The sequence below is a fragment of the Rattus rattus genome, chromosome 4 (genome assembly GCF_011064425.1).
Source record: "Rattus rattus isolate New Zealand chromosome 4, Rrattus_CSIRO_v1, whole genome shotgun sequence".
Classification (NCBI taxonomy): domain Eukaryota; kingdom Metazoa; phylum Chordata; class Mammalia; order Rodentia; family Muridae; genus Rattus; species Rattus rattus.
This window is the reverse complement of record NC_046157.1, coordinates 111,094,788-111,108,537: the sequence shown is the minus strand read 5'-3', so window position 1 is coordinate 111,108,537 and position 13,750 is coordinate 111,094,788. Positions and strand designations below refer to the sequence as shown.

The 13,750-nt window shown below is 47.8% G+C and overlaps 1 protein-coding gene across 1 annotated transcript in view; it reads right to left on the bottom strand.

The window, feature by feature from the left end:
- Positions 1–8,618: 8,618 nt before the first annotated feature.
- The window catches only part of Plekhb2 (pleckstrin homology domain containing B2), a 33,358-nt gene continuing 28,226 nt past the window's right edge, over positions 8,619–13,750 (bottom strand). The window contains exon 8 of the mRNA XM_032900913.1: positions 8,619–11,239. Within this exon, the coding sequence (XP_032756804.1) occupies positions 11,103–11,239 (137 nt within the window). The 3' untranslated portion in view covers positions 8,619–11,102. The remainder of the gene's footprint in view (positions 11,240–13,750) is intronic.

Sequence of the window (13,750 nt, the reverse complement as noted above, 5' to 3'; positions counted from 1 at the left end):
TCTGTGTACACACCGGGCCAGGGGGTGAGAGTCATGCTATAAAGATATCTTCTGAGGGCTGTACACAGGCACCCATAGATGGCCTCCCTCCTTCACAGTGGGTCCCACAACCATTTTTTTTTAACATCTTTCCTTTCGTCTCCACCTCAAAGAGACAGTTCTGGGCTTGTGCTTTGTGTGTGCTTAACGCCCTCCACACCTCTGCCTGCACGGTGCACCCTGGGCTCACTTTGACAATGTGTGTTGTCTGCATGCTGTGTACTCTACTGGGTTCAAAGCCCCTATCTATAAACAAGGCCGTGGGTAGCGGATGGGTGGCAGCATAAAGTGTAAAAAAGCTCCCACCAGTTCCGGCTTCCTCAGACACAAGCACCTGTACCGTAAAGATCGTTCTGGCTATATTGACTGGGCTCTGACCCTGAAGAGATTTGAAAGGTTGCCCCCCCAACCCCAATAAATTTTAACCGACTCAGGTAAGAAAGACCATGCAAGATCCCCTACAGATGGCAGGCCAGCTCCCCAGGAGGCAGTGGTGTCCCATTGCAAGTGTGTGAACACACAGTTCTCCAGAAACAGTCGCTGATCTCCCACCATAGGTGCAGTGACCCCATACGAGTCCCAGACAGGAGGTCCCCAGACAGGATGTGGCTCTAATTTGTAGTCCCTGGCTATGACGCAGCTCATTCCTCAACAGCCATGAAGCAGCAGAACTTGGCAGCTTCGGCACATGGTTCTGGCTTTAGAATCAAGGATAGAAGAAAGGGGTTATGGAATCTGCCTCCTTGACTACCTGTACTTGCTGGGTTTTTGTGTCAACTTGATACAAGCTGGAGTTATCATACAGAGAGGAGCCTCCCTTAAGGAAATGCCTCCATGAGACCCAGCTGTAAGGCGTTTTCTCAGTGATCAAGCTGGGAGGGCCTAGACCATTGTGGGTGGTGCCATCCCTGGGCTGGTGGTCTTGGGTTCTATAAGAGAGCAAGCTGAGCAAGCCAGGGGAAGCAAGCCAGTAAGTAACATCCCTCCATGGCCTCTGCATCAGCTCCTGCTTCCTGACCAGCCTGAGTTCCAGTCCTGACTTCCTTTGATGAGGAACAGCAATGTGGAAGTGTAAGCTGAATAAACCCTTTCCTCTCCAGTTTGTTTCTTGGACATGTTGTTTTGTGCAGGAATACCAACCCTGACACTATGGAAAGCCACCAGGGTCAGGTGTGTGGCCAGGGTGTCCTTGCATGGAGACCCAGAGAGGCCATTGCATGAAGCTGTGATGGTGAAACCTGAGTTGCTTTGGAGACCCCAAGATGTTAGAGATGCCAGATCCAGAGGATACCTGCTGAGGAGAGCTGCCAACAGCGAGTGGAAGCAGCCCAAGAGAGAGAGAAGTACGTTGCAGTCAACAAAGCTGAAAGGAGTTAGAGATCTGAAGAGCATTTTGTCTTAAGACATGGAGATGCAGAGTTTGGAGTTTGCCCAGCTGGTTTTGGTCTTGCTTTGGTCCAGTCTTTTCTCGTGATGCTCCCCTATGTTTTTTGAACAGCCATGTATGTCCTTCACCATTATATGTTATAAGCATGTGATCTGTTGGGTTTTTTTTTAATTTTATAGGGGATTATAGTCAAGACATTGCATGAATCTCAGAAAAGACTTTAAACTTCGGACTTTTAAGTGTCGTTGAGAGTGTGGTAGACTATGAGGATTTATGAGCTAAACGTATTTTACATTATGTTATAACTACAAAATTATGGTGGCCAGGGAATGAAATGTGATTGTTTAAATAGGTATGGCCCCCATAGACTCATGTGTTTGAACGCTTGTTCCATTGGGAGTGGCATTATTAGGAGGTGTGGCCTTGATAGAGTAGGCGTGGCCTCAGAGGAAGTGTATCACTGAGGGCATGGCCTTTGAGGTCTCCTATGCTCAAGCTACAGTCAGTGACACAGGTTCCTTCTGTTGCTTACGTATCAAAATGTAGAACTCGCAGCTCCTCCTCCTGCACCGTGCCTGCCTGGATGCTGCCATGTTCCTGCCTTCATGATAATGGAAGCTGTAAGCCAGTCCCAGTTAAAGGTTGTCCTTTATAAATGTTGCCATAGTCATAGTGTCTCTTCACAGCAATGAAAACCCTAATCATGACAGACCCGGTAACTCATAAAATGAAGTCTGACATATTTCCACAAGATATATTTATTCTATCCACTGCAGAAAGTGAGTTGATGGCTCACCAGGTAGTTGATTTCTGCTAAGCTTGAGGACTTGAGTGAAACTCAGGATTCACACAGCAGAAGGAAAGAACTAACTCTCACAAGTTGTCCTCTGACCATCACACATGAACCATGGCGTGAACATGTGTGCACAGGTGTATACACATGCACACACGCACATACACACACACACACACACACAAGAATACATGAACTAAGTAAGATGGTGTCCCTGAGATACCCTTGTTATGGCTTGGGTGTGGTCTAAGTGTACCCTAAAAGTCCAGTTTGGGCAGCTTGGCCCCCAGGGTGGTGCTACTTTGAAATGTTGGAACACAGCACTGAGGCCTATCATGAGGAAATTAGGTCTGACAAAGGATTCTATGTCTCATTTTTCTAGCCTAATCTTTGAGCACTATGTTAAATAAGGATGGAAAGATTGCAGCACCCTTATCTCCTTCCTGATTTTAAGGAAATGCTTTTTGTTTTCCCCCACATAGCACAACGCTTGAGTCAACCTCAAGTCCTCCACTTGAGTTGCTTCTGTCAGATGGTTTATCACAACAGAGAGAAAACTAACGCAGAGCCCAAAAGCTGATGTTGGTGGGGGTCCGTGCATGACGGAGTACATTACAGACCATGGTTAAGTCAATGGAGAAGTCATGATCCTGGGCTCTGTTCTATCTTCCAGCACAGAAGCCATTTCCCTAGTTGGGTATCTGCATGGCTACATAGGTTGTTTACAGAGCAAGGATTCCCAGCAAGAGCCCTGGGATTAGGGGTATTAAGGTCTACACCCAGCACAGGGACATGGATTGGAGTAAGAGGTTCACACACTGTTGCTGACCAAGCTCCAACTCAGGCCTAGCTTACAGCAGCCTCTTAGGGAACAACGGGAGGGAACAAGGGTGTCAGTAGGTTAGAGGGTAGATAGAAGGTTACATGGATAGATGAATGGATAAGTCGATGAACAGATATCCTAAGACTAGTCACAACTTCTATTTAATTCAGTGCAAAGGATTGATGTTCCAGCCTTCCATCATGGCTACGGTAGATCGTTGGTCCTTTTATACTCCTGAGTGCCTTAGGTAACAATGCCTGCAGACCCCATCAGGCCAGCAGGCAGAGAAGCTACTTTAGTCTGTAGGTTATAGGGATGCGGGTAGGTTGGAGAGTCAGGTGGGCCATGTAGGCTGCCTGCACACTGCTATTGCACACATGTTGAAGAGATGTGCCTAGAGAGGCCAACCTGGCCCCCGCATGGCCACACCTAGCCAGAGCCCTGAGACACAGCTATCTGAGCCCTTTCTGGGCCCATAGGAGACCTTCCAGGGCAAAGGGCCTGTCATGATAGCTGCCCATCCCAGGGAACTGCACCAGTAACAAGATCGGTAATTTAGGAGGAATAAAGGAATGCTTAGATGCAGTCGGTCAGCAGCAGGCGGCAGGAGATCTAGGGCAGGGGGCACAGATAAGCCCGTGAGGGGATTCATGCTCTTTAACAGGCAGAGACCCTGAAGGATGTGCATCTGCAGAGCACATATTCTCCGCTGGGCACAGGCTCACACTGGACTTGTCCTCTTGGCTGTAAACTTCTTTGAGTGGTCACCTTGGATTAAGAAATACATTAACCTTCACCTCTCCCCGCTGTCCCCCTCCACCAGATGCTGTGGTCATCTACTTCATAAAAGGTGCTCTGGGACTGGGGAAGGATACCAATGGGAACAGAGACAGCCTGGTTCTTTCTCTAAACCTCTTCTTTATCTCTGCGCTCCACTGAACAAGACATTGCCTCCTTGGGCTGTTGAGCACATTCCCTCACAGCCTCTATCGTCCTACATGGGCAACAAAACCAGCCAGGTGTAGGCCATTCTCAAAGCTGACACAGGTCAACCTCAGACTGGCAGTGAAAATGACCATCAGACAGAGGTAGCCACCTGCCCCAATGTAGGAGGAAGCTCATGTCCATCACAGGGAGCGGCTACAGTACAAATGTACGAATGAACTTCACTCGTTTGACGTACGGTCTGCCTCAACACCAGGGTGACAGAAAGCAGGGAGAGGAGACTCGACTCTTAGGGCTTAGCAAGCCCTCCTTTGGCTGAGCACCTCATCCATCAGATACCTAAAATGTCAGCGTCAGCGACAGACAGGCTGGCTTTTGAGGAAGGAGAGGGAGGGGTGCACAGTTCAGGTAAGGAGCAAGAGTACAGGGAGGTGCTCAACCTTCACACCTCTCCTTGTGTGCTAAGCCTCCAACTCAGCCCTAGGCCACCCAGCAGGGCTAGGTGGGGCTGGGTGACAAAAAGAGACTTTTCCTGAGCCCACCCTGACACCCAGTGGCAGCTCCCAGAAGCGGCAGCTGCCTGGAAGAACAGTAAATACAGAAAATTCTATGCTATGCTATGGGAGAGAGAAGCCTTCCCTCAACCAGTCTCTCCAACTCAACTTGCAATGGAACTGTTCTGAGGGATGGTTTGGATTCAGATCCGATGGGCTCTCAGGGATTTCAGGGCTATGGGGCTGGCATCCCTGAGAACTGCAGGCTCGTAGAGCAATGGAGAGGCTAGAGGGGGAAAGTCTGTGTGTCTGCTGGATGCCTGTGAGGCAGGATTATTACACATAGAGGAGGAAACTGAGGTGAGAGGCCCATGCTGCGTGCCCAGGTCTAGAAAAAGCAATGGAGAACTGAATTCGATTCCCCAGAAAATACACTTGCCCCACTGTGGGCCTTCCTGCAGATTTCACGGTAGGTTTCACAGGTTAACAGAGGCAGCTTCTTAAGAAGCACTGAGCCACCCCCATATCTCCCCTCAGGTGTCCAGGGCTCAAGCATCCCCTGCCCTAGGAACACATCAGGTGCCCACATGGTGTGCATGGCTGCTTAAGAACACCCTGCCCATGGCCCACTGATGACGACTATGATCTCTGAGCTGTGCCGGTCCTCGCTGAGCTGCCAGTTTCACTGAGTGGAAGTCCTTGTCTCAGTGGGAAGGAGAATAGGGTGGAGAGTGGGGGATTAGAGGCATCAAATTAGCATATGAAAGAAACCAATTGCAGGAGATAACCCTCCCCACTCCCTCTGTGCTTGTACCACCACTGCTGCCCTTGCTGGCTACCACCAACATCACCATTCCAGGCTTTGTGTAACAAAAAGATCCATGCAAGGGGAAAAATGCATGATGTGTGATAGAGAACTTGCTTTGCGTGCACAGAACCCTAAGCTTAATCTCCTACTGATGGAAACGAAGAAACAAACAAAGACAGAGCTTTGGAGCCTGAATCTGCCTTCTGCTCTGATCAATTCCAACCTTGGAAATGTTTCTCTCTTCTCAGCACTAATTCCCTTTCTGTTATTAATTGTGTATCTGTCCGCATCATTGTTCAGAGACACTTTAGCAGGTCCCCTTTGAATTTGGATCTACACCAGTAACAGTAACACCCAAAGCTGTGCAAAGCCAGTGCTAGACACCCACTTCCTTCCCACTGGCTGAATGGCTATCCCTAGGAGAGTAGGGAGGCCATGATTGGCAGGCCAGGGTCTATTGTGTCCATCCAATGTTAGTCCTTTGTGGAGCTGGAAGAAGGGGGGAAAGGCAGCCCAGGAGAGAACATTCATCCTCTACCTCAGCGTAGGAGGGGCAGGGAACCCTACCTGGGTTGAGCAGAGGGAGACACGAGTCTGAAGCACTAGGCAGGGCCTGGATTGGGAGCAGAAAGCACAGAAGTGCCTGGGGGTGGGAGGGCATGAAAATGTACTCCACCCCAAGCCCAGACTCTCAGGACTCTCTGTTCTTGTATCTTTTGGGTATGGGTGTGTGTTGGTGTTAGTACATGTGGAAGACAACCTCAAGTGTGATTCTCAGGGGCTGTACTGGCTGGTTTTGTGTGCCAACTTGACACAAGCTGGAGTTATCACAGAGAAGGAGCCTCAGTTGTGGAAATGCCTTCATGAGCCCTAGCTGTAAGGCATTTTCTCAACTAATGGTCAAGGTGGGAGGACCCAGCCCATTGTGGGTGGTGCCTTCCCTGGGCTGGTGGTCTTGGGTTCTATAAGAAAGCAAGCTGAGCAAGCCAGGGGAAGCAAGCCAGTGAGTAACATCCCTCCATGGCCTCTGCATCAGCTCCTGCTCCTGACCTGCTTGAGTTCCAGTCCTGACTTTCTTTGGTGATGAACAGCAATATGGAAGTGTAAGCTGAATAAACCCTTTCCTCCCCAACCTGCTTCTTGGTCATGATGTTTGTGCAGGCCTTTCATAGTTTCTTTTAAGACATGGTCTCTCATTGGCTTGAAAGTCACAGAATAGCCTAGGGAGGTTGGCCAGCAGGCCTCAGGGATCCTTCTGTCTCTGCTTTCTAGCACTGGGGTCACAAGAGTGTGCCACTACACATTCTTTTTACATGGGTTCTAGCAGTCCAAATTGGGTCCTCATGCATGCAAGATAAGCTCTTTATTAACAAAGCTATGGCCACGGTCCTAAACTGACCAAGTGACATTTCTGGGGTAGAACTAGTTGACATGTGATTTACACCACTAGTTTTACTGACCAGCAAATACTATCAAAATGAAGGTAAATACAAATATGACTTCCATTAAAAGCTGGGAACAGTGAAGAGCATTGTCTTTAAAAAAAAAAAAAAATGTGTGCTTGTGTGCGTTCAAATGCTTGTGTTTGTGTGTGGGGGGGGTACATATGTACTCATATATGTGTTTATGCTTGAGTGCACAAGCCAGAGGACAAGCCAACCTCCAATGTTGTCTTCAGGAAGATTGTCCATCTCCTTTGAGTCAGGACCTCAACTCATCTGAAACTCACCAATTACTGTCTTCCCAATCTCCAGTTGCCAAGGACCAGCCTCAGCTTGGAAAGGGGTTCTGAGGAAGAGGTATTTAGAAGTAGCAAAAAGAACACCTTGAAGTCAAACCATGGGTACAAGCTGATAGCCTGTGTCCTACTCAGAACAGCTTTCTGAAGACCACCAGACACAGCTCAGCTCTCAGACTTTTATTTACATACCAGCTCAGTCATTTACTCCAGGTTCCCTTTTGATTATCCCATGAATCAACATTCCATGACTCCCAGACCCTTGATTCTTATACATTTTTTTTTTAACATTGCAAATGAATTCAAAGTTTTGCCTGCCTTTGTAAGTACAGACAATAAGCTAGCTGGGTGGGATCCTCTCCTGAGATCACTACCCCCACCACACCTGATCCCAAACTAGCTCTGTCCCAGGCTGACTTTGAACTCAGGAATCTGCCTGCCTTTGTAAACACAAACAATAAACATAGCTGGTGGGATCTTGCCCTGTGATGACCACTCCCCAAATCTCTATCTCCTTCCTTGATAACTTTCTGACAAGCTGACTCATAGTATAACTGTCTTTGTTCTTTTAGGTCCCGTGAAGCTCTTTACAATTCATACTGTATCCTTATATATTGCATAGCTAAGAAATTATATATTTTTGAACACATGTTTTCAGAGTTCTTTCTCACAGCCTTAAGGATTATCCTGAAGGTCTCAGTGTTCCCTGTTTTTTGCTAAGGGCATAGACACACCCTTGCCTCCCAGACTTGTGCTGTCTCTGATTATCATGGAGTCATTAACCTTGGCAGAGAAGACATTCCCCGATAATCTTGACAGGGAGAAGTTTTTTATACAAACAAGCCTCATACTCAGTGAATAGTCAGCTTTTGAGCCTCAGCCTCAGCAGCTGTAACTTGAACCAAACTTCACTTGCAGCTATTATAAGAATTAGTGAGTTGGGAGCTGAAGAGATGGTTCATTGGTTAAGAACATGTACTGCTCTTGTGGAAGACTTGAGCTCAACTCCTACATGGCATTAGGCAGCTCACAACTGGCTGTAACTCTAGTTCCAGGGAATCTAATCCTGCTGTCCTCAGCAGACACCTATATTCTTGTACCCACACCCTGTACAGACCTGCACAAATACACATATTGAAAATAATACCCCAGGCTTGGTGGCAAACATCTGTAATTCCAGTACTCAGGCAGGTGGATCTCCGTGAGTTCAAGGCCAGCCTGATCTACATAGCAAGTTCCAGGCAGCTATCAGTCAGGGCTACATGACCCTATCTGAAATATAAACCGAAATAAAAGTAAGCCTTAAAAGAATTGTTTCTTCTTCTAAAGTGACAGCACATCTCTAACACCTAAAATCCTGAATAAGTGGAATTTTTACTGCTGACAACAGAGCTCACAAATTGGATAGAAGACTGGCACTCTGGGGGCTAACTTCTCCAAGCTCCAAGTTTTATGATTGCAGATGTCTGTAGCCACACCTACCTCTCATCTCTGACCTCAGATCCTCGTGATTTTATGGCAGGCTCTTGACTATCTCTCCAGTCACCTCAGAATAAATTAAACGTACAACAGAAATCACAATGAGACACAGTTTAAGGTTAATGATCATTTAATGTTTTAACAAGTCCACTTATAAACATACCATATGCACAATCAGGGAGAAAATGGGCTCTGTAGACACAACAGTACAGCGAAGCAATCACAAAGAAGACTGCCTGCATTCTCTGCCTTTCACCTACATAGACTAGAAGGCGAAATGAGAGGTTACATAGGATCAACGACACATGTAGAAAATAAATCTGAACCATTCTGTCTCAAACGCAAGAACTTGCTACACTCCAGAAGGCTACTGTGGGCACTAGCGACCTAAGACGAGCCCTCTTGGCAAGGGATGATCTGAGGAAGCCTCGGGCTTTCCTTACATATGAAACGTTCTTGACTCAAAGAACTAAAAGAACAATGAAGTCAGCCACACACCCTGTCAGCAGCCAGCCTCTTCCAGCCCAGCATCATTATTTGTAAGTCTCCACGGAGGAGAAGAGTTCCTCAACACCAGACAAGTAGTTCCCTCCAACTCATGAATTTCATGACTCACTGAGGTACAAAACGACGCTGCAAAGGCCATCGAAAGGACGTCGTCTATGGGGAGCGGGGCTGAGGAAATGAGATGCCTGAGAAAATATTCCCTACTGGGTATGCCACAAAGTAACTGGTGACAGGAAATGGTCAGGCTCAGCAATGGCTGCCTGGTACAGCTGGCCCTACTGGGGTCAGGGCTAGGCAGGGCACACCTATGGGACAGCAGGAGATAATTCTGTTTCAAAAGTACTCCAGGGACATGACTCTATGGTTTAAGGAATCCCAGTAACTAATTAAAATCCCTGCGCAACACTAAACAGTGGTTTTAGTGTTTTGTACGTAACGCATGGAGCTTTACAAATGGGGACGTTGTGAGCAAATGGCAGTCTTACAGCACAGGCTGTTAAAATCCGCATCCTGCTTATTAAAGCGACGCTGTACGGGCTGTGTCAACAGGTCTCCAAGGAGTAGCGAGAAAGCACTGTGGGCACCACCTCATCTACTGGGCAACTGTCTCACACGGAGATCGGCTGAGGGCTTGAACTGACCAAGAGACCTGCCCATCAGTATGGCAAGACAGCACACATGCTCAGGGCTGGGCACAGTCAGAATGTATGTTTCCTTTGGGAAAGCATTCTGGAGAAACAGGACTATGCAACGTAGAGGCAGGGCCTTCACTGTGCTGCCCCACTTTTGGGACAGGGTACTGTTTGAAACTAAAACCATGGCAGGCACATGGCTGGAACTGGGAGCTTTAAAACATGAAAGAACAGAAATTTTAAGTACGTGGAACATGTATTCTCTAATGTTGGAAATATAAATTTTTGTCAGAAATCCAGATTGTGAGTTTCCCAGAGTGTCACACGTTTGGGGACTAGAAGTGTTTTAAGTTCTTCTGCTGTGAGCCGGTCAGGACTGAGAACAAGGCTGGATCCCCACTAACATGAGGGATTAGAACGAATCCCTGAGATGCTCTCTACCCAATCCCCATTTCTCACTCAAAACCTGAGTCTCTCTGGACACCCACGGGGCCTCCCGACCACTGCCTGCCGAGGAAGAGCCTCACCAGGAGTTAAAGAGCATCCCGTGAAGCTTGGGCCCCAGAAGGCCTGAGGCAGGAACATTCTAAGTAAGGCTCTCCCCAATTCCCCTCACTATACTTTCTTTACAAGTAGAAAAATAGGCTCTATAGGCTCTCTGCAGACTGGGCTGGCAATCAATACGCCTAAAGCAGACACTGAAAACATCACCGGGCAGCTCCCAGTGTACCTCCCACCACTGGCTGACACTCACTTCTTTATTCAGCAGGGCTTAAAGGGAGAGGCTCGAATTCTGAGGCTCAAATCAATTCCTAACTCCAGACCGTTTCCAGTCATCCCCGGGAAAAGTAAACAGAAGAATAACAAGAATGTAAAACTGGGCAGATTCCTGGAGCATAATTAAAGGGAGGGGGTGGCCCTCTGCATCCTGAGCAGATCCTGCCAGTATCTGGGAACTCCAAGGGGTAGGTTATGGGGTCCTCACATCACAGTCCTGCAGGAGCCACCAGCCCACAGCTCCTAGGGTAACATGCAGCCAGGGTCTGGAGTGAGATTCCACAGTTAAAGAAGCTGCGACTCTCCCCCCACACTCACACACATCCTCTTCCGTTGCCATTATTGTTGTTGGCATAGCAAGGAAAGCCACCCCTCAATTCAACACTGAGCCTAACTGAACGGAAAATGCCCTTTTAGATGGTGTGTTTACAAAGCCATCCAAGAGTCCCTAAGAAAGACTTGATGCAACTGGTACCTGGAAGGACTCAGGCTCTCGCTCACAGCATACCTCGGGCTTTCTTTGTGGTACCATCCAGGTCAATCACAGTTATTAGATTACCATCTTCAAAAGAACTATTTAAATTATTATGAAAGACACTTGTCACAAACAGAAATGCCCTGCAAATCAAATTATCGCACACAGGACTAACCGAAGCTATGCACAGAAAATGCTGAAGGCTCTAGAAGACCCAGAACAGAGAGCCCAGGGCCATGCCCGTGGCTGCCCCGGCAAGCATGCCCAGGGCCAGGTCACTGTCACTGTCTCGGTACCGTTCACGGATGATGACTTGGTTGGCAGGCTGTTGTCCATAAACTCCTACAAAAGAAGAGAAAGGAGATCTTTTAAGATGTAATTTGGAAGTCCAACGTTCACTGAAAAGATGATGTCCTTAACATAGACGCTGTATCTAATCTCCATATCACCAGCTTGTTCACTAGTTGGCTTTCAAGGTCCTTCAGAAAAGTGTTAACAGGTGGCTTCAGTGAGTTCAACCCAATCCTTTCCGAGGCTGCCATACATATGCTAAGGTAGACATTTGCAATTTATCAAAGACAATATGTGGGGGGCTGGAGTTCTTGTTGCTCTTGCAGAGAAGCTGGCATGCACACGTTCCCTCTCAAGCATCAGTAACTATAGCTTCAGGGCTCCAATGCCCTCTTCTGATCTCTCCAAGTCCCAAGGGTGCCCTTGGTACACACACACACAGCCAAGCACTCATGCTTGTTAAATAATTTTTAAAAGATGTGCATAAGGCCTGGCATGGTGGTGCACACCTTTAATCCCAGCGAGTGGGAGGCAGTGAGGGGGGCCAGCCTGGTCTACACGGTGAGTTTCAGGCCAGCCAGGGATACCCAGCGAGAGTCTGTCTAAAAGACAAGAGGACGGTACAAGCTTGCAGAGAGGAAGTTGATCATCCTTCAGAAGAACTTTATTAGAGGAGTGTGGTGGTTTGGATGAGAACGCCCCCATGGGTTCACATGTTTAAATACTCCGTCCCCGAGTGGTTGAACTGTATGGGAAGAATTAGAAGCTGTGATCTTATTGAAGGAGATGTGTCACCAGGGGTGGGATTTAAGATTGCAAAAGCCCACACCATTCCCAGTTAGCGCTCTTCCTCTCCCCCTCTCCTTCCCTACCTCTCTCTCTGTCTCTCTTTGCCTCCTACTTGCACATAAGGCTGGAAGTTCTCAGCTACTGTTCCAGGACCAGGCCTGCCTGCACCCTTCCATGACAGTCAGGGACTCACTCTCTGTGACTGTAAGCCTCAATAAACTTTCTTCTGTAAGTTGCTTTGGTCACGGTGTTTCATCGCAGCAATAGAAAAATAACAAATATGACCTCGTGACCACCGAGGAGAGCACCTTCAGTGCCTTTCAGCTTCTTACTCACAGGTTTCCAGGGGGTGGAGGAATCCATACAGGGTGACCCAGCCTACCCGAAGAGACACCGATAAGGAAGAAAATGGATACCTGCCTTGGAATTCGGAGGGAGGCAGACCCACGCCTGCCAAGGAGAGGAAAGCACTTGACTGTTTAGAAGAGCTGCCCGGAGGCCTGCCTGACTCCATCTTAAGATCAAAGGCCATCTTGTGACAAGGCCAAAACAAGTTCATTCCTGTTTTCTATAAAACTTGGATTTGAGCAGGTCTTGACCCATTTTCTGGAATTTGACATGTTCCACACACTATACCCTCACCCCCACCCTGATAAGGTATTCTGGTAAATAATTTTGAAATATGCAGTCAAGTTCCCACATAAGCAAAATTCCTCTGGAAACCTCCCAACCCTTGAAAACCTCCTAGTGTTGCAGGTGTGTGTTTGTTTGAGCTATATAAACCCATAGTCTTTTATGTTTGACGCTATTTTATCAAACCTTGCTTTAGAGAGATAGATAGCCTTGTCTGACAAAAAAATAAAGCTTACGTAATATGACCAAAGCATCTGGGTGTTGATCTCTACTCCAGCTCCACAGGATTAACACTGCACGGTTACATCACAGGCCGTTTATCTTACTCTGGAGAGGGCTGCAGGGTCGGGCCTGGTTTCTGGAGCAGAGAGTGAGGGAGACAGCGAGGGGACCTGGAACCTTACAAATGCCATCTGAGAACTCACAGAGAGGTCGCAGGGCAAAGTTTAGAGCACAGAGAAAGCTACGGAAGCCTGCCTCGGATTTCCATGGCAGCCCTCCACGCCACCCTTGCTGGGATGACAGACAAACGGGAAGAATGTGGGAGCATCAGGGAAAGTCTGCTTGGAGATGAATCAGCAGCAAGCATGGTGGCTCACACCTGCCGTCTTAGCACGTGGGGGCTATGACAGCCACACTGATGTTTCACCATCTGAAGTTTGCTTCCTGTGAAGTACAAAGTGGGTAGACGTATACCTACATCCCTTTCTGTGTCACCACACTGCGCTTCCTCAGTTGTGACAAGTATCTGAGGATGTCACCAGAAGGAAAAAAAATATCATGAGAAAAATCACTCTTGATCCTTAAAGTGGGTGTCCTGAATTTTCTTTTTGGTTGGTTGGGGCTTTTTGTGTTTTGTTTTGTTTTGTTTTGTTTGTTGTTTGAGACAGTCTAACTGTGCATCCCAAGTGGTCTGGAACTCACTATGTACACTGGACTGCCCTGAAACTCACGGATCCGCTTGCCTCTGCCTCTGAGGTGCTGGAGTAAAGGTGAGCAGTGCTACATCCCGCTTAACCATACATTGAGTTAGTACACAAAATAACGAGGTTCACTACGTACTCCACTCATGCGGTGTTTGGTAGCATCTCTTCCCCTCCCACCTGGCTACACAACCCCTTCTTGGGAGCCAACTAGCAC